Below are 22,162 nucleotides of genomic sequence, written 5' to 3' on the forward strand. Positions count from 1 at the left end.
TAATATTTGGGTGTTCTAAGTAATTTTCTAGCAAAAAATACAGATTTTTACTTGAAAACAACAAATAATAATAATAATAATAATAATAAAAAAAAGCCTGGTTTTAAAGTGGTTAAAGTGGTTGAAGTGATGAAACCTTTGAAAACTCAGGTGACAATCATACCTCAGTCAGCACTATCCCCATGACTGCTTTATAAATATATTTTATGATTATATTACAATGAAATGTAACCACCTTATTTCAAAAGAATATAAATAGAACTCAAACATTAAAGCTTAGTTGAAATCAGAAATCAAAGCGGTGAAGTTCAGCATTGCAGGACGATGGATTCCACAACACCTAAACTCTATCATGTACATGGAATGGATTCCAGAAGTCATCTGGATTTATATTTCTCTAATAAGGAGGAGATGGTCTTTGCAGAGGATTCTTTAAAATTTCCAATGGCGTGTCTTCACTATCTGCTCAGCACCGGTATGTACAGCATAGATTGATATTTTTACAAAAAATACTAATGTACATTATAATGTTGTTAATAAATCTAATGCCGCATACACACCATCACTTTATGTGATGAAAAAAAGTTTTTAAAAACGTCACTTTAAATTACCGTGTGGGGGGGAAAACGTTTTATGTCTTGTGAAAAACGACAAAAAAAAATTGAAGCATGCTTCAATTTTATGTGTCGTTTTTCAAAACGTTGTTTTTTACTTCACAGAAATTGACCGTGTGTAGCAAAAAACAATGTTTAAGACAACGTTTTTACACCCGCGCATGCCCAGAAGCTAGTTATGAAGCGAGCTTCAATGAAAAAACGTGGTGAACGTAACCTCGCTTTGCTAGAGCATTGTGAAAAAACAATGGTGTGTAGGCAACTTCGTCTTTGAAAATTGAAGTTTCAAAAACTTAGTTTTTTACTTCACAGAAAATTTCCTTTTTTTTCATCATATAAAGTGATGGTGTGTATGCGGCATAAGAGTATCACTCACATGAGTGGAGTCCCCATAGTTCTGTCCTTACAGCTTCCTATTGCTGGTAGAGGAGGAATGTTTTATTTCTTGCTCAAAAATCAAGCTGCTTCTATAGAAAAGGTTATTCACCTCACTTTGGGCTCTTCCACATTTTGTTGTGTTACAACCTGCAATTGAATTGATTGATATTTGATATCGCTGAGGTACATGAAATTAAATTGAATTTGTAAATAAATAACAAAGATCAACACAAAAAAGTTGGGTTTCCTCTGGAGCAACCAATCGCCCTTCTGATTTAGTATAATTGGTTGAATGAAGCCTACCTTTGGGTAATTAAAGGGGTCGTAAAGGTTCGTTTTTTATTTTCTAAATAGGTTCCTTTAAGCTAGTGCATTGTTGGTTCACTTACCTTTTCCTTAAATTTCCCTTCTTAATGTTTTTTTTCTTTGTCTGAATTTCTCACTTCCTGTTTCTCCTCAGTAAGCTTGCCCCCATCATCCATGGAGGTTAGTCAGCTTACTGAGGAGAAACAAGAAGTGAGAAATTCACACAAAGAAAAAAAACATTTAGAAGGCAAATCGAAAGAAAAAGGTAAGTGAACCAACAATGCACTAGCTTAAACCCCCTGGCGGTATTCCCGAGTCTGACTCAGGGTGAGATTTTCATACCAAAAGCGGTATCCCCGAGTCAGACTCAGGCTCGCCTCGCTGGATCCACAGGCAGTGTTTTCTTACCTTGTCCCTGGATCCAGCGATGCCACCGCGCTGTGTGAGCGAGCGGGACCTCGCTTGATTCACACAGTGTCCTCCTGTGCCGCCGATCTCCGTTCCCTGCGACGTTACGACGCACGGGAGCGGAGAACGGCGCCAAATTCAAAAATGTAAACAAACACAATACATACAGTATACTGTAATCTTCCAGATTACAGTACTGTATGTAAAAAATACACACCCCCCTTGTCCCTAGTGGTCTGCCCAGTGCCCTACATGTTCTTTTATATAATAAAAACTGTCCTTTCTCCCTGCAAACTGTAGATTGTCCATAGCAACCAAAAGTGTTCCTTTACAGTATGTCAAAAGTGGTTTTAGATCAGCTAGAAAACAGCGATAATAAATTATAATCACTTGCAGAATTGTGCGATAGCGATTTGTGGGGAAATTCATCATAAAAAAAATAATAATAATGACAGCGACAATTCTGCAACTGAGCAAATTTCAGTGATTTTGAGTTGATTACATTATTGAATAATTTTTATTAGAATTATATTATTATTTGTTATAATTATTTATAATTATTTATTATATTATAATTTATAATTTTGTTTTTAAAAAAAATGTCATACCCGGGATGCCTACTAGACTCTTGTTTGGTCAGATTTAAGTGAGTTATTCCTAAGAATTACAGACCTACAGTATAAAACGCCAAATTTCCTTGCAAATAATGGTACCGCTTTCAGCATCTTTTTTCTGAAAGAATCATACCGCCAGGGAGGTTAAAGGAACCTTTTTAGAAAATAAAAAACAAACCTTTACAACCCCTTTAATGTCCCTGGAGTAAGCAAGTCCAGGATAAGGGTTTAGACAAGTACAGTAAACCCTTGGATTGCGAGCTTAATTCGTTCCAGAAGCATGCTTGTAATTCAAAGCACTCTTATATCAAAGCAAATTTTCCCATAAGAAATAATGGAAACTCAAATGATTCTTTCCACAACCATTTATTCATAACTCCTTCCGCTTATATAAAAAGATTATAGCAATGTGATAAGTTGTGTAACCATAAAATGTCCATCCACAAATGGAAGCCTCTACAAGGGGATTAGAAGCAAAATCCATCAGGAGCTACAGAGTATAAAAAAGAATAGAGGAGCCTCCATGTGTAGCAATAAGTTGCTAAATGTTGTACCTTCATTAAATGTAACCATTTTGCTACACTTAGAGGCGCCTCTCTTCTCTTTTATACTCAGTTGTAACATGACGCTGCTCTTATATCAAGACATCGCTTGTAAATCAAGTAAAAATGTATTAAAATATTTTGCTTGTCTTGCAAAACGCTCTCAAACCAAGTTACTCTCAAACCAAGGTTTTACTGTACCAATAAAGGTTGGGTTCTAGAAATAATTTTTAGAAACTTCTCCAGTGGGTTTTAAAAAAACATTTTATTGTAAAAAGCTGTCTTGGGTGCCACTTCCATGGGAGGCAAACAACAACTTCAAGATTTAAGCCTCATACACACGGACAGACTTCAAACAAACTTTTCTGTGGATTTTTGTCCGAAGGGAGTTGGCCAGGCACACCCAAAGCATACACACGGCAGGACTTTTTCAGCAAACTTTCCCAACATCACGTGGTTTTTCTGCTCTTTACCGCCACCCTTTGGTCAACTTTTGCTATTGTTGGTTGATTTTAACATTGGTTCTGTTGCCTTATAAAAATGTTATGTCTAATCGCCATTAGCAACTAGGAATAATTGTACATAGATATAATATACAATAATGATAAAATGTATAGTGTGTAAGGGAGCATTCCAGGAACGGTTTGAACTAGACTCAGAGTCTAGTGTGTAAAAATCTATTCAACACCCTCCGTTTGATATGCATGAAGGCAAATGGATAATGTCGCAAGAGACGGCCCATCCACCTCACCTTTATGATATACAAACAACCCAGGAAGAGAGATAACAGCAGGAGGCTAGATGACACCTAGACACTGTAAATGACTCTTCCTGGACAGGAATGGCCATTGAAGGGATGTTGATGAAACATGAGTTAATTAACTTGTCTTCAAATCTATTTCATTCCTCAATTTAAGGTGGAAGGAAGCTGTGACCATATTAGGAAAGGATAGTAATGTCCAATCAGAGTGGGCCTCAGGGACCTAAAGTTAAGGTGGAAGGAAGCTGTGACCATATTAGGAAAGGAGAGTATTGTCCAATCAGAATGGGCCCCAGGAATATAAATTAAGACCTGGCAGTCTAGTTAGTTAGATAGAAGATATGAGAACAGATCCTGGGCCCAGGGGAACACCGTTCTGAAGGTAATATCAAGGAATCTTCTCCTCACGCACTTATCATAGCTTAATCATAATTTGTTTTCTCAATACTTTTAGTGTGATGTACTTACTTTGTATTTGAAACTAACTTTTATTTCCCTTACTTTAAAACTGTATATGTATGCAGTATGTTAGATAGCTAATATCTTTTCTATAAATAAATGTGTTATGTTGAAACTTTCACTCTGAATTGAACTCTCTTATTGTTAACCACATATCATATATGTGAGTTATTAAATCTTAAATATAAAGTTACTGGTTAACAGTTCTGAGCATGTGTGTTTGTACTTCGGACAAAAGTCCGATGGATTTCTGTACAAACGATAGGACTTTGCACCCTAGGACTTTTGTTGCCGAAAAGTTTGTCCGTTTGCAGAGCGAACTTTTGTCCGATAAAAAACGAAAAAGTTTGTCCGATGGAGCGTACACACGGTCGGATTTTTTGAAAACTTGCTTATTTTGAAGTTAGTTGGCAAAAAGTCAGATCGTGTGTATGGGGCTTAAGCCTCTATCCATTTACTCCATCCAATGGCACAATGAAGGGATGGAAAACTACAACTTGAGGTGGAGAGGTCAACAACGGCTGCCTGATCCAAAGAAGATTATTGTAAAACAGAATCATAAACTGGTACCACATTATGATGAGACAATAAGAAATTATCATTTATTTCTTATGGCTGTTTTATTTGGTGAATATGTCACTCTTATGCCTTGTACACACAATCGAAATTTCCGATGGGATAAAATCCGATGGAATTTTCCGTCGGAATTCCGTTCAAGCTGTCTTGCATACACACTGTCAGACCAAATTCTGACTGTCCAAAACGCGGTGACGTAAAACACTACGAAGAGCCAAAAAAAGAGAAGCTCAATGCTTCCGAGCATGCGTCGACTTTATTCTGAGCATGCAAGTTTTTTTCTCCTTTGGGGTTCCACACAGACTATTGGAATTTTCGATCAGAAAAAAAATAAAACATGTTCTATTTCTAAACTCAGACGGAAAAAAGTCAGATGGGACCCACACCCGGACGGAATACCCGATGAAAAAATTCCGTCTGACTTTTTTCATTGGAAATTCCGATGTACAAGGCATAAGTCATTATATTATCACTTTTTATGTTTTTGCTTGCAAAAGGTCAATTCACAAACGGAGGGGGTTATTTACGAACGGGAAATCCCCTTTGCACTACAAGTGCAAACTACAAGTGCAAAATGCACTTGAAATTGCACTGAAAGTGTACTTGGAAGTGCAGTCGCTGTAATTCTGAGGGGTAGATCTGAAATGAGGGGAAGCTCTGCTGATTTTATTATCCAATCATGTGCAAGCATGTGCAAGCTAAAATGCTGCATGTCCCCCTCGGATCTACAGCGACTGCACTTCCAAGTTCCCCTTTTAGTGCAATTTCAAGTGCACTTTGCACTTTCAGTTTTCACTTGTAGTGCAAAGTAGATTTGCCTTTCGTAAATAACCCCCATTATCTTACTTGTTTTCTATCTTTAAGGCCCAGTTTACACTTGTAGTGCTTGGCATGCAACTTTGGACCCCAAAGTCATATGACAAGCTGCACCCCATGTTTTCCAATGAGTGGCGTTCATATTTGTGCAACTTAGGACTCATGCACACAGAACTTTTTTCCTTCTGCTTTTAGGAGCGTCAGGCTTTTTTTTAAAAACATCTCTCCATGTTATTCTATGTGTCCACAAAGTCTTTTAGGAGCTTTTAGTGGCATGAGCGTTTTCAAGCTGCAAAAAGCGTGTTCTTGAGCAGTAGCGTTACAGCTGTAAAAATGCCTGACGCAGCTAAATGCATGTTAATGTGCTAAATGTGCATTAATAGCAATGATTTTCTTTTAACGCACTGTGTGCATGATGCCTTAAAGTCACAGCGACTTTAAAGGGGTTGTAAAGGAAACATTTTTTTTTCATAAGGCCCCGTACACACGACCAGTTTCCTCGGCAGAATTCAGCTTCCGACCGAGTTTCTGGCTGAATTCTGCCGAGAAACCCGGCCGTGTGTACACTTTCGGCCGAGGAAGCCGTCGAGGACCTCGGCGAGGAAATAGAGAACATGTTCTCTATTTCCTCGTTGTTCTATGGGAGCTCTCGGCCCGCCGAGGTCCTCGGAGGCTTCAGGGCTGTACTGGCCGAGGAACTCGATGTGTTTGGCACGTCGAGTTCCTCGGCCGTGTGTACGGGGCCTAATAAGCATCCTTTACCTGCAGACATTCCTCTTTTCACTTCCTCATTATTCGTTTTTGCTCAGAAGTTGCTCTATTTCTTCTCTGTTCTGTTCACTTCCTGCTTGTCTGATTGTTACTCACCACCGTGAGGGGAGGCTTTACTGTGGTGGTCAGTGACGTGCTCACCCCCTCCTGGGAACTACATCTGTGTGGCAGGACGCTCTCTACGTGTTAGAGACTTCAAGGAGGTGTGAATTACTGGGCGTGCCGCAATGCATACTGGGAAATGTAGTTCTTACATGAACGAGCACCGCAAACCAGGAAGTGAATGAGAGAACAGAAACTAGAATGCCGGAGGTGATATAGATGAAGGAATTTAATAGGTATTTACTATTTTTTTTAACAGAATCATTACACTATTCTGTCTGTCTACCTTGCAGACATTAATTTTAGGCAAAAAAATGTTTTCCTTTACAACTCCTTTAAAGTAGTTCCTCCTGTAATAGTTTGGTCAGACTTTCATGCAACATGAGGGCCATAGACTTCAATGTAAAAACTCAAAAGTCACATGAAAGTCACACCTGAATCATATACTTGTGTGTGACTTTGTAGAGCCCACGCAGTCTCATGGTCGAAGCCAAAGACGTAACACACTCGTCCAAAGTGGCATCAAAGTGGCATCTCCTTATACTCTCCTTACTCTCTCTTTCTCTCTCTCTCTCTCTCTCTCTCAGCTCCTTGCTCATCAGGCGCTTTCATATATGGAGGATAATGTGACAAAAAATGGTTGCTGGCCTAGCAGGAAATCCGAGAGCCATATTATATATTGGTTGGGAACAATTTTTTAAAGCTATTTTCACCTAGCAGTGTCATTAAATGCCAAATGCTGTGAAAAGGTGAAATCTCTTTTTTGGCAGTGAAATTAGTTATGGCTAAGATAACATCTGAATCTCTAATATTCCTCCAGGTCGAGTTAAGGGTACGTTTTTGATTGACATCAGCATTGGTTCCACCATTCACCATCTTTATTCCGCCTCCAATTTCTTCAAAAAAATTATCCTATTAAAATTCCAAGAGAGATGTATCATGGAACTGAACAGATGGCTACATGACCGTACCGGAGCATATGATTGGTCACATACATCATCAGCCGCAGCTGAGTTAGAAGGAACGAGGTGACTTGTCCCCTAATGATTCCTCACTTTCTGACTTTTCTTTCAGGTTTCTTTAACGACAACATCTATGATTTTGGAGTGTATTTAATTTTTTGTTTTGTTAAATATAATCTTTTTTTTCATGTTTTTAGTCAGGTAACTTTGAAATATTGTATTTGAAAAGTTGAAATCTATGTTTTCATCCATCAGATGGAGCTCTCAGCTCTTTATAATGTTTTTATTCAGGCTCTCCTTATCTACTGTGCTGGAAAAGGGTATTCACATTGTGTAAAGTAGAAGTCCAGTCACATTTAAACTTAACCTTGCTCTCACTCCCATTCTAAGCCCTATACTAACTATCCTGTAAAGGAATGATGCCTATGCTTACCTATTCTGAGGGCTCTCCCGTCCAGACCGACTACAGATGCCCCATAGTAAGCCTATGGGCGATGAGTAATCACTGCTCAAGGTTGGTCTCCACCTGTACCACCTCCACTACAAGGTTTTGGCCCCATCCATTACAGGCTTCACAGCCTGTACATTGTGAAGTGTCTATTTTAGAATATGTCTAAATTAAGGTGATATTATCGGATGTGTGGCTGACCAGACCCTTTTCCTCTACTGTGAAGCACATAATGAACAGGGCCAGCCCCTGGTATTATGCACTGGAGGTGGTACAGGTGGAGACCAAACATGAGCAATGATTACTCGTAATCTATAGGCTTACTATGGGGCAGCCTTAGTCAGTTGTCCCTCCAATACTCTAAAGTCTCTGGGAGCTGATCATGTGACCAACCAGACCATTTTCCTTTACTGTGAAGAGCACATGTTCATGTGGTGATAGAAGGAAGGAGCAGAATGACAGAGAGAGCATCACTGTGCTTCCTCTCATATCACTGTCCAGTCACAGAGTGGGGCGGGTCCAGCACAAACTGGACTTAGAGAAAGTGGGTTGAATGATCCTGGCTCCTAAAATTAATAGATATAAAGTTGATAGTATAGAGTAGATATAAACTAAAATCATGTTTAGTTGTATTTGATCAGAAATGAGTGGATGTGCTTTCCAGATATGTTGGAGTAGCTAGTGTATATTAGAGTGGTGTATTAGGCTGCCCATATTGATCAGATGCCCCTATACACACATTCAAGGTGGATGAATGAATCCTTCCCGCCGACCCTCCTCCAATGCTGTGTCCCGCCGACAACCCTCCTCCGATGCTGCGTCCGGCTGATATGTCCGTACCGATGTCAAGCATGTATTAGATAATGGGTCGGTGGAGTCAGAGGAAGAAGAATACCAGACAAAGAAGACAGAAGAAAGAAGAAGAGCGGAAGAAGAAGCAGCGAGAGAAGAGCAGCGAGAGAAGAGCAGCGAGAGAATGAGAAGCCCGGAGGAGGAAGATGCGGAATAAGATGAGGAAGACTAGAGGAAGAAGCGGGGAAGAAGCCCGCTGACAGCTGATGACTTATTGGTTGTTAGGGACGCGGGGGGCCGGTTTCCCGACCCCCTCCTTAGCAACCAGCTATATAAAGTGTAAAAAAGAAGCAAATCACTGTAAAAACGTGTGTCCAAAAACGCTGCAAGCACCACAAAAAGCACTGCAGAAAGGCTCAACATGCATAGATGTGAATCGAGCCTTAATCTTACCTCAAGTTTACTTTTTTCTGTGGGCTACGTCAGTCTTGTAATATTTAACCACACAGATTTACCTCTGAGTTCAGCACTTAAGGGTAACTCCACTTTCGTGGGGAAAAAAATAGCAAATGAAGAAAAAATAATATAGCGTGCACAATTGCGATACAATATTGTAATTGAATGTTATAAAAAAATACCTTTCCTTTTCAATCTGCAGCCGCTCTCTCCTGGGAACAGTGTGTTTTCCAGGAGACAGCGGCGGGGGTGGGTTGGGACGGGAAGTGGCGTAGACTCTCACGGTAGTCTATGCCTGGAAGGGGGTGCAAAATACCTGTCTTAGACAGGTATCTGCACCCCCCACCCCCCTGAAAGGTGCCAAATGTGTGTGACGTTCCTGTCTTGATATATGTGGTTTGATTAATTGGATCTCAGCTGCGGAGGTTTCTCAGGTGTCAACCAATTATCACTCTAATATATGGTAAGAGTTAATGGTTTAAATCATCACAACCTCAGAGTACCAACACAATCAAAGAGCTTATTGATTCATAAGCTAATATTAGTATTATAGGCATGTGCGGGAGCACGTAAATAATAGTGAGGATTGTAGTATATATTTAACAGAAAGTCTCTGGTATAAAGACAGCAGTAATGAGTTAAATTGTTGGCATATGACAGTTCATATAGATGAATCTTGGCAGATCTCAAATAAGCAGGATGGATAATATACATAAACAGAGTTCCTTAGGAAATGAAGCTAATACAGCCTGCTATCACTTTAAATCATAGATTCAGATACTTGCGGTACTGATGTCTTCCATGAGGAATAGCTGCAGACTGGAGTGGTGTGAGATATTCTCTGTAATGCTGGAAGCTGCAGAGGGTAACCTGAAGTCTGGGGAAACCTGGAGTGATGAGTGGAGGGGTTCCTGGTTGCAGACTGGGATGAGGAACCACGGCCTCAATTGAATACTCCTTCTGGGGTCTTTAGAGTGTTCCCGGGTGACGGCAGGGGTCCAACAAAATAGTGGAACACCCTGCCGTCATTGCTGTGGGTTTAAATAGCCCGCTGAGCGCGGGAATGGACGGCGTACGCTGCGGCGCGCTTCCGCGTTCCAGCGTGGAACGCAAGCCGCGGCGCACCGGAAGTGACGCGGCGAATGCAGGGAGACGAGCGCAGCTGTAGAAATCAGGTAAGGCTGCGCTCGTTTCACACAGGATAACGCCAGTGGCGTTACATACTCCCCTCCTCAAGGGGGCACTACCAGTGTTGTTATTAGGAGATGGACGATTAGGATATCTACGGTGAAATTGCCTGATCAAGCGAGGAGCATGTAGATGCGAAGAATTTTCCCAAGAGTCTTCAAGTTGGGTGTATCCTTTCCATCTTATTAAATATTGAATTATAGAGCCTCTTTTCCTAGAATTCAGAATTTTCCCAATTTCGTATTCAGTTTCGCCCATGACTTCAACCGGAGGAGGGGGAGGTGAAATTCTGTTAGGGAATGGGTTAGGTATGAATGGCTTGATAAGGGAAACATGGAATGAGGGATGAATTTTCCAATCAAGAGGTAGCTGTAGTTTTACTGCATTGGGATTGATCACATGAGAAATAGGATAAGGCCCTGTAAATTGTCGTCCAAGTTTTTTCGAGGGTATATTTAGGCGTAAATTTCTGGTGGAGAGCCAGACTAAGTCGCCCACCTTGTAGACAGGAGGTACTGATCTGTGGGTATCGTAATTGCGTTTTTGTCGTAATTGGGCAGCTTCTAAATTTGAACGTAGAATAGGTAATGTTTGTTTCAAATTGGCTAGATAATGATCTACTGCGGGGACGTTGTTTGGGAGGTAGGAGGACGGTAAACTGTTTGGATGGAATCCGTAGTTTGCGTAGAATGGTGAAAATTGAGATGAAGAGCTGGTAGAATTATTATACGCAAATTCAGCGTGGGGAAGTAGTTGAACCCAATCATCCTGAAGGTGAGTGCAATAGCAACGTAAGTACTGCTCCAAGATTTGATTTATGCGCTCCGTCTGTCCATTTGTCTGGGGATGGTAAGCAGTGGACATGCGGTGATCAATCTTTAAGGCATTACATAGAGCTTTCCAGAACTTAGAAGCAAATTGAGAACCTCGGTCTGAAATAATCTGAGAGGGTAACCCGTGAAGTTTAAGAACGTTATTAATGAAAGCTTTTGCTGTCTCAAGAGAGGTTGGTAGATTTTTTAAGGGAATGAAGTGTGCCATCTTTGTTAGTAGGTCCACTGTTACCATGATGGTATTTGCACCGTTTGATCTAGGAAGGTCGACTATAAAATCCATTGATACAACCTCCCATGGTCTATTTGATATTGGGATGGAAGCTAGAAGACCAAAAGGAGGTTTTCTAGATAATTTGTTACTGGCACAAATCTCGCAGGAGTTGACATAATCATGGACCATTTTAGCTAAATGGGGCCACCAGTAATGTCTTTTAACGAGATGAATCGTCTTAGTGATTCCAGGATGGCCAGCTAATGGGGAATCATGAAGTTGTTTGAGTAATGACAACTGTAATTCTGGAGGAACGTACAATTTATTCTTGTAGGTGTATGAACCATTTGATTGTTTTATGATTCCTTTAGGTAGATGGCATATATCCTTGGATGTAGTCTGAGAGAGCAACTGTCTGAAGGAAGTGGTTATTCCAATGAAATGGTTAGAAGGTATGATGGAATGTGGAGGAATTTCAGTAGATTGATCTTCAAACATGTGGGATAATGAGTCAGCCTTAATGTTTTGTGTACCTGGTCTATATGAGATATAGAAATAAAATCTGTCAAAAAATAAACTCCACCTCACTTGACGGGCGGAGAGAGTTTTACAGGCCTTCAAATGTTGTAGGTTACGGTGATCTGTGAGTATGGTGATAGGGTATGTAGACCCCTCTAGTAAGTGTCTCCAGTTGCCCAAGGCATCTTTGATTGCGAGGAGTTCTTTTTCCCCAATTGGGTAATTCTTTTCCGCGGATGTTAGAGTTCTGGAATAGAAGGCCACTGGGTGTAGGGGTTCAGACAAACTTGGTCTTTGGGAAAGTACAGCACCCAAAGCGAAATGTGACGCATCCACTTCTAAAGTGAAATGAAATAGGGGGTTTGGTAGTTGGAGGATCGGAGCAGTGGTATAAGAGAGCTTGAGTGAATCAAAAGATCTTTGTGCTTCAATTGACCAATTGAAGGGTGTGTTCTTGCTAGTTAAAGCATTCAGCGGTTTGACTATGTCCGAGAAGTTTTTGATAAACTTGCGATAATAATTTGAGAATCCAAGGAAGCGTTGTAAGGCCTTCCTTGAATGGGGAGTTGGCCAAGAGAGGATACAATCAACTTTGGAATGATCCATCTGGATTCCTTCAGGAGTAATTTGATACCCGAGAAAGGAAATGGTTGTTTGACTGAAAACACATTTTTCAAGCTTGACATATAAACAATGTGTTCTGAGTCTACCCAAGACCCATCTTACATGTTTAGTGTGTTCTTCAAAAGTGTCAGAGAAAATCAAAATGTCGTCGAGGTAAATTACAACACAAATGTCTAACAAATCACGAAAGATGTCGTTGATGAATCGTTGGAAAGTTGCAGGTGCATTGCATAAACCAAAAGGCATTACCAAATACTCAAAAAGTCCATATCGAGTCTTGAATGCGGTCTTCCACTCATCCCCTGGACGAATCCTGATTAAGTTGTATGCGCCTCTAAGATCTAATTTTGTGAAAATCTTGGAGGTCTGCAGACGCTCTATTAATTCTGGAATAAGTGGCAGGGGATAACGATCTTTTACCGTGATGTTGTTCAGAGATCGATAATCGATTATAGGCCTAAGTGAACCATCCTTGTTTTTTACAAAAAACATGGCTGCACTTGTCGGGGAAGTGGAGGGTCTGATGAAGCCTTTTCTTAGGTTATCGTCCAGGTAGTCCTTAAGATGAACCAGTTCAGGCTGAGATAATGGATAAATCCTAGCGGTAGGAATAGGCCTATCTGGGATAAGATCAATTGGACAGTCATATATTCTATGAGGTGGAAGTATCTCTGCATTGGTTTTGCTGAAAACATCAGAAAAATCATGTAGATAAGTTGGAAGACCCTGACAGTTAACACTAGTTAGGAGTAGGTTATAGACCGGGTAGCAAGTTTCTTTACAATATGCAGAGTCTAAAGTAAGTGAAGTATTGGACCATTGAAAAGTTGGTTGATGGAGGTGTAACCAGGGTAAACCTAAAACTATTGGAAATAAAGGTGAAGGAATGATGTCAAATACGAGGGTCTCGGTATGAGCATTACCACAAGTAACCAACAGGGGTGCAGTTTGAGATTGAACTGGGCCAGAAGAAGAAGTAGAACCGTCAATAAAAGTGACAGACAAAGGAGTTTGCTTTAACACATAAGGGATTTTATTTAAATTAACAAAACCTAAATCAATAAAGTTGCCACAGGCACCAGTGTCGACCATGGCATCAATGGTTGTCCTATCTTGGTCCCACTGTAAGGTAAGGGTGAGAAAGATATAGTGATTAGTGGTAGAGCCAGATGTAGTACTAGCTACATTGAATTTACCAATATTACAATTATTACCTTCAGACCTATTCTTTAGGATTGGGCAAGTAGACACCATGTGGTCAGGAGCGGAACAGTAAAGACAGAGATTCTGGGCTCTTCTTGTAAAAGATAAAAAGGAGTTGGCATATATTAGGGGAGGTCAGTTCCTCTCCAAATATAGGGATTTTTTGATGTGAGATGTGTTGCTCTTGGTATCCAAGGTAGGCGCACAAAACACAAGGTTTAAAGTAGTATCAAAAATAATTTAATCATGTAAATATAAATATAAAATATCATATTTCATACAGTCATTAATACAATGAGATATATATATGGTCAGAACCACAATTACATGAAAAACAGGGTATGGGGGAAATTGGTTATTTTAAGGAAGATTAATGCGGATTTAGCCAACTAGTTTCGCACTATGTGTGCTTCATCAGGGCTTGCATAATGTTCCTGTTCCTTTAATGCATGTAGCGGTCTGTGTATGACATAAAGATTCATCATTAATACAGATATAGTACAATAATTTAATATGTTTTATTTTAAACATTTGAAAAAATGTGTGTTTTTAACACATATATACATAAAGAGGGATATATAGTGCGCTTACCATTTCCGTTAAAAAGAGCTCCGAGAGCCGGGCAGAAAGGTCTGCCTAGAAATCTACAAAGAAGCACTGGATGCAATCAGGAGATTAGTTATTCCACTTATAATCAGTGGAAGCCAGATCCACTTGATTTTAGCAGGTGCGGACAATGAAATGTTTATGAGGATTTCCTCCCACAAAGAAGGAGAAGATACAGATGACAAAAAATGTATCTATATTCTTCCTAAAAGCAAGCAAAAAGATAAGGGTAATAGTAGAGAATATTGAAAAATATGTCTATAAATATATATTGTATAAATGAATTGTTAATGCATTTAATAGTAATGGAAAAGAGAATATCTAATGAAAGCTCAATGGAGATGTTTACCTCTATAGTAGCAAGGTTAAGCTTAGTGCTGCCAGATGGATCCACAGAGGTTCCCAATAGGTTCCCACAAAATTCTATTGATAAAAAATAAGTATATATATATATATATAAATATATCAGAAACTAAAGATTATCCCATATATAAATAATAGGACACAGTGCCTATAACTATTGTCATAGTAGGGCAACTGTCCATATATATATATGAAAACTAGATAGAGAAATAAGCAAGAATTTTTACCTTAAGTGGTGATAGAAAAAGAAAATTATATAGTACAGTGATGTTTCCTGTTGTAATTAGGGGATATAATGCCTCCGTTGAATTACACTTCAGGGTAGTATTGATGTAGTGGTTCAAAAACAATACCACATATTACCACTTAGAATCTAAAACAAATTGAATAAGAAAAGAATTTAATATTTTAGAATGGTGCATGTGGCTAGATAGCCTAAGTGGGGCATAGATTCATTGAATCAAGGAATAATTACCTTTGCTGAATGGTAATAGCATAAGGACGAGTGGAATCCGTATGCTGGCGTCTCGCATAAGATTGTATGGTCCTTCCTCCAGCCGTCCAAGCCAGCGTCTGACATGTCCATCGTCAGCGCTGACTTAAATAGCTACATTTCCACCGGAGGTGAAAAGAGTCAAGCTGACCCCTGGCGTCACCTCCGGTTCACGTGTCCCAAAACAGTTGCGCACGCAGATAGTGCGCTCCAGCGTGATGACGTATGCTGGAGCGCATAAGGAAGAGACATAAAATCGCTGTCTCTTAACAGCCAAATGGTAAACAGTTGGCTGGATGTGCGTGCGCGTCCCATCTGATGTTACTGATGGGAAACAGAGGCGTCTAAGAGACCGCGCCCCTTGTGTTGGGACATGTGATTGGCCGCATCACGCTTAGTGAAAATTTCAACCTCCCCCTGCATCCAGAAGCCCCCTGCGTAATGAATCATACAGCTCAGAGTTCAAAAAACGGAAATAATAATTTGATATGAAAGAATAAATAAAATATATACACAATTAGACATATATATAACTCCAGAGAAAAAGGCCAGAGTTTGTTTCTTAATTTTACAAAAATAAACATCCGATAAGGGTTCATTTTTACATTGTCTACCTAGAGGAGAAGATTGATAGAGGCAGTGTCCATAATAATCACGATTATTAGGGATTTTTATGCTGTCCAGCTATTTTATCTTATCATACAACCGGACAGAATAAGAGAGATAATCAGCAATGGATGCAAAATAAATCAACAACAGATACAGAAAGATCAAATAAAACAAAACAAAACAAAACCAAGTATAACACCATAAATGTAAAAATGCAACAAGTACAGAGATTATATATATATGAGTTGGACGCCAAGGGCGGAGCAATTGAGCCATCACAGTAGATAAGAAGTTATATATCTCTCGGAGAGTCCTCTAAGTATACAATATGCAAACACAATGTAGAGGCACACCTGCCAATGACCCATATATAGCAACTGAGAATAGATTATTTATACGGGGTCTTTTAAATGACATCTCTGTGATTCAAAACAAGTAACAACCAGTTTGTCATATAAGCAAATAATAATGAGCAACTGATAGACTTTACTTATAAGAAGGGTTTGAATGACAGTGACGTATTAAGCCCTGGTGAATATGTGGCTCGCTGGTCAAAAATCCAACGAGCCTCGCGTTGGAGGATTTTTTTGTCAAAATCCCCACCTCTTTCTGGTAGGGGGATGACTTCCAAAGCGAAAAAAGAAATAAATGAAGGGTCATAGCTATGGTGCAAGCCTACATGTTTGCAGATAGGAGTATAGAGCAATCCCGCGTCTAGGTAATAAAGATGGTCTTTAATTCTTCTCGCAAAGGTTCTCTTCGTCTTTCCTATATAGAATGCGCCGCAGCGACATTTAGCAAGATATACAATGCCTATGGTTGTACAATTAGCATGCCTCTTGGACTTAAGGAAGCCTCCTCTAGGGAGGAAACAGCCGTCTCCTTCCTCAATCCAAGGGCAAACATCACATTGTCCGCACTTATACGTGCCTGGTGTCTCAGGTTCCTGAAGATCCGGAGCATCAGGTACCAGATGGCTATGTGTAAGGCCGTCCTTAATGGATCTACATTTCCTATAAACAATTTCAGGTCTCTGAGAGATGTATTTTGAGATAATAGGGTCTTCGGCAAGAAAATGCCAATTATGACTAACCAATTGGCGAAAGATGTTTTGATCAGAGCTAAATGTGGTTATGAGTTTGGTTGTCGGATTGTGCTCTTTTTCCCTCTGCTTAAATAGTAATGTATCTCTGGTATTTGTCTTAGATTTTGTATATGCTTGTTTCAGAACCTTTTTGCTGTATCCTCTCAGTAAAAGTCGTGAATAAAGGGCAGATGCTTCTTTTTCAAAATCCTCCTCCTTTGCACAATTGCGCCGAAGTCTTAGGTACTGACTGTAAGGAATGCTTCGCACCAAAGATCTTGGATGCGAGCTAGAGTAGTGAAGAATAGTATTTCCTGCTGTTTCCTTTCTATACAGATTAGTGTAAAGGGTACCATCATCATTTATTGAGATTGTTAGATCGAGGAAGGGGATGCTTTTTGTATCTGACTGGATAGTAAATTTTAGGTTGTAATCATTAATGGATAAATATTCCATAAATTTACCTAATAGGTCCGCGCCACCCGTCCAGACGACTAAAACATCATCGATATACCTCCGCCACAGTAAGATGTGGCGGAGGTATATCGTGGCGGAGTCATCTGAAAAGATGGCTCTTTCCCACCCCCCCAGGTACAGGGTGGCATACGATGGGGCACAGGAGGTCCCCATCGCCACACCCTGCACCTGGAGGTAGGTTGAGCCATTGAAAACAAAGACATTGTTAGTCAGTATGTGCTCCAATAGAGTTGTAATGAAATTACACAATTTCCAATTATTGTGATCTTGCTCCCGCAAAAACTGGGAAACAACTTGGATCCCCTTTGTATGCGGGATACTGGAGTAAAGGGCCTCCACGTCTATTGCTGCCAAAATTGATCCTGCGGGTACACTCATACCTTCCACTATTTTAAGGAGTTCCAATGTATCTTTAAGATATGATGGCAATGCCATTACATGAGGTCTCAGTTGCATATCAACATACTTACTTGCAGTTTCCGTATGGCTGCCTATACCCGAAATAATAGGACGGCCAGGTGGAACCCTGATGTCCTTATGTATTTTTGGCAGTGAATAAAACGTAGGGGTTATTGGCCATTTAATCTCTAAATATTCCCTAAGGTCTTGATCAATCAGACCTTGTTGAAATGCTAACGAGATCAGGGAAATATAACTGGATCTGGCTTTTGGAACGTCATCTTCCGATATTGTCCGATACCAGTTACCATTGCATAAAATTTTGTTACACATTCTGATATACTGAGTCTTGGTCATTACAACCACATTACCCCCTTTATCAGAAGGTTTTATCACCAAATCACTATTACTAGTGAGTTGGGTAAGTGCTTGTTGTTGCTGTCTTGATAGATTGTTATCAGAGATTTTAGGGATTACTAGATTTTCAATTTGTTTCCTTGTTTGCTTAAGGAAGGCCCATACTGCTGGGGAAGTTTGTAGATTGGGGAATCTTTGTGATTTTGTCCTAAACTTACATGGTTCTGAGATCGGTTCTACCTCTAGTTCAGCTTCGTCAGAGAGATCAATTAGATCTTCCGAGCTCTCATTTTCATCCAACAGTTGGATTAAGATTTTTAAAGCCCTAAAGTCTTGTACTTTGAAGTCTTTGTATAGTTCCTCTTCCCTAGAGGCTATACGTCCCCTATCGGTGTCAAACATAAATTTATATGTAAGGTTTCTAGCAAACAAATGTAGATCTTTAATTAAAGTAAATTTATCCACTTTTTGTGAGGGGCAGAAACTAAGACCCAGTCTCAGCACCTCAATCTCAGTGGGGGAAAGGTTGTATGTTGAAAGGTTTACAATGTCTAGTCCTGAGTCAGCTGTATCTGTTTTACTACAAAAGGATCCATTTTTCCCAGTTTCATTGTCGGTAGTGGTGTAGACGGAATTAGGCAAGGTCCTAAAGGGATATTACCTAGGTTGGTTTGTCTATTACTAGTTTTGGGAATAGCTCCCTGTTCTTTTTGACTTATAGTTTCCCTTTCATTAGAGAACATTACCAAAGGAGTGTTACCCACCACCAGGTCACCACTTGTGTCTATTCCCAACTCTTGGTTCTTTATGGGTTGGTCAGTGGGAGCCTGAGGAGAGACCATGCGTTTTTTAAGTGTCCCCCCTTGTGCGTTATGCCCACCACCGTTACCGCGTTTGGGTGCACGTCCTCGTCCTGCTGGTCCTCGAAAGGGTTTTGGGATGGTTCTCTGTGAAGAAATAGAAGAGGATGAAGCTGATACATCTGAGTCAGATTTATATGCAGTCGGTTCATATTGATTATTACGTCTAAAGGTTTTCTTTCCCTTCTGATTAGGGTTATGATGCCACTTATATGCATAACCTCCTGCAAATGCTAGTTGATCCTTGTAGAACTTTTGGTCCTTCCTCATAATTACGTTCTTATTGTAGTTTTCTAAATGCTGTATCAAATCTGATTCCTTTTTCTGATATTCACTATTAGAGGTTAAGTGATTGCTTGAACTACGTAAGTTTTCAATCTCCCTATCCAATTCTGCAAGATCAATAATGTGTTTGTCCCTCAGCATTATCATCATATTAGAAGAACATGTATTCAAATTTTCCTCCCATTTGTCTTTTAGTGCTGATTCAGTCATTTCAAACGTGGGGAAAATTTGCACTCTCAATCCTTGAGGGTTGACCCTTTCTTTCAAATATCGATCAAAAAATCGAATATGCCAACCTAAGTTGGATTTTCTTTCCATTAATTTTTTAAGTTTCAGAAAGAAGACATCGAGTCCTACTTCCGTCTTTGCTTGGGATTTGTAAGAATTTTGGATAGTATCCAAAAACTTCTCCCAATCCAAGCCTGAAAACTGTGACATTATAGAAGTGAGAAAAAAGAAGGAAAATATGTAAGTAGCAAAGGAGAGAGAAAAGAGACCAAAGGAGAAAAAAGCAGAAAATATCTATCCTCAGTACTTGTACCTAATTCGGAACAGAGTTATACAATCAGACAATGTTGAACCTAGGTTGTTTTTTAGAGTTTCATAAAGAGTTCAAAGTAAGTAAAACTGATGTTTTTTGTTGTCACCTTAGTACTGGAGGTCATTCATCACTCAATTGCGGGTTTTGCACCCAAGGTAAAGTCAAGAAATAAATTATGTAAGTGAATGAATGACTTCCTCTCGAGCAACAGTCACTCACAATCCCATCAAAATTTGTAAAAGATAAAAAGGAGTTGGCATATATTAGGGGAGGTCAGTTCCTCTCCAAATATAGGGATTTTTTGATGTGAGATGTGTTGCTCTTGGTATCCAAGGTAGGCGCACAAAACACAAGGTTTAAAGTAGTATCAAAAATAATTTAATCATGTAAATATAAATATAAAATATCATATTTCATACAGTCATTAATACAATGAGATATATATATGGTCAGAACCACAATTACATGAAAAACAGGGTATGGGGGAAATTGGTTATTTTAAGGAAGATTAATGCGGATTTAGCCAACTAGTTTCGCACTATGTGTGCTTCATCAGGGCTTGCATAATGTTCCTGTTCCTTTAATGCATGTAGCGGTCTGTGTATGACATAAAGATTCATCATTAATACAGATATAGTACAATAATTTAATATGTTTTATTTTAAACATTTGAAAAAATGTGTGTTTTTAACACATATATACATAAAGAGGGATATATAGTGCGCTTACCATTTCCGTTAAAAAGAGCTCCGAGAGCCGGGCAGAAAGGTCTGCCTAGAAATCTACAAAGAAGCACTGGATGCAATCAGGAGATTAGTTATTCCACTTATAATCAGTGGAAGCCAGATCCACTTGATTTTAGCAGGTGCGGACAATGAAATGTTTATGAGGATTTCCTCCCACAAAGAAGGAGAAGATACAGATGACAAAAAATGTATCTATATTCTTCCTAAAAGCAAGCAAAAAGATAAGGGTAATAGTAGAGAATATTGAAAAATATGTCTATAAATATATATTGTATAAATGAATTGTTAATGCATTTAATAGTAATGGAAAAGAGAATATCTAATGAAAGCTCAATGGAGATGTTTACCTCTATAGTAGCAAGGTTAAGCTTAGTGCTGCCAGATGGATCCACAGAGGTTCCCAATAGGTTCCCACAAAATTCTATTGATAAAAAATAAGTATATATATATATATATAAATATATCAGAAACTAAAGATTATCCCATATATAAATAATAGGACACAGTGCCTATAACTATTGTCATAGTAGGGCAACTGTCCATATATATATATGAAAACTAGATAGAGAAATAAGCAAGAATTTTTACCTTAAGTGGTGATAGAAAAAGAAAATTATATAGTACAGTGATGTTTCCTGTTGTAATTAGGGGATATAATGCCTCCGTTGAATTACACTTCAGGGTAGTATTGATGTAGTGGTTCAAAAACAATACCACATATTACCACTTAGAATCTAAAACAAATTGAATAAGAAAAGAATTTAATATTTTAGAATGGTGCATGTGGCTAGATAGCCTAAGTGGGGCATAGATTCATTGAATCAAGGAATAATTACCTTTGCTGAATGGTAATAGCATAAGGACGAGTGGAATCCGTATGCTGGCGTCTCGCATAAGATTGTATGGTCCTTCCTCCAGCCGTCCAAGCCAGCGTCTGACATGTCCATCGTCAGCGCTGACTTAAATAGCTACATTTCCACCGGAGGTGAAAAGAGTCAAGCTGACCCCTGGCGTCACCTCCGGTTCACGTGTCCCAAAACAGTTGCGCACGCAGATAGTGCGCTCCAGCGTGATGACGTATGCTGGAGCGCATAAGGAAGAGACATAAAATCGCTGTCTCTTAACAGCCAAATGGTAAACAGTTGGCTGGATGTGCGTGCGCGTCCCATCTGATGTTACTGATGGGAAACAGAGGCGTCTAAGAGACCGCGCCCCTTGTGTTGGGACATGTGATTGGCCGCATCACGCTTAGTGAAAATTTCAACCTCCCCCTGCATCCAGAAGCCCCCTGCGTAATGAATCATACAGCTCAGAGTTCAAAAAACGGAAATAATAATTTGATATGAAAGAATAAATAAAATATATACACAATTAGACATATATATAACTCCAGAGAAAAAGGCCAGAGTTTGTTTCTTAATTTTACAAAAATAAACATCCGATAAGGGTTCATTTTTACATTGTCTACCTAGAGGAGAAGATTGATAGAGGCAGTGTCCATAATAATCACGATTATTAGGGATTTTTATGCTGTCCAGCTATTTTATCTTATCATACAACCGGACAGAATAAGAGAGATAATCAGCAATGGATGCAAAATAAATCAACAACAGATACAGAAAGATCAAATAAAACAAAACAAAACAAAACCAAGTATAACACCATAAATGTAAAAATGCAACAAGTACAGAGATTATATATATATGAGTTGGACGCCAAGGGCGGAGCAATTGAGCCATCACAGTAGATAAGAAGTT

At 39.4% G+C, this 22,162-nt stretch overlaps 1 protein-coding gene across 1 annotated transcript in view; it reads left to right on the forward strand.

The window, feature by feature from the left end:
* The first annotated feature begins 268 nt into the window (after window positions 1-268).
* Window positions 269-22,162, forward strand: part of LOC120915635 (indolethylamine N-methyltransferase-like) — a 68,266-nt gene continuing 46,372 nt past the window's right edge. Inside the window, exons 1-2 of the mRNA XM_040326305.1 lie at window positions 269-475; window positions 7,167-7,374. Coding sequence (XP_040182239.1) covers window positions 325-475; window positions 7,167-7,374 — 359 coding nt within the window. The 5' untranslated portion in view covers window positions 269-324. The remainder of the gene's footprint in view (window positions 476-7,166; window positions 7,375-22,162) is intronic.

This window comes from Rana temporaria, chromosome 10 (genome assembly GCF_905171775.1).
Source record: "Rana temporaria chromosome 10, aRanTem1.1, whole genome shotgun sequence".
Lineage (NCBI taxonomy): Eukaryota > Metazoa > Chordata > Amphibia > Anura > Ranidae > Rana > Rana temporaria.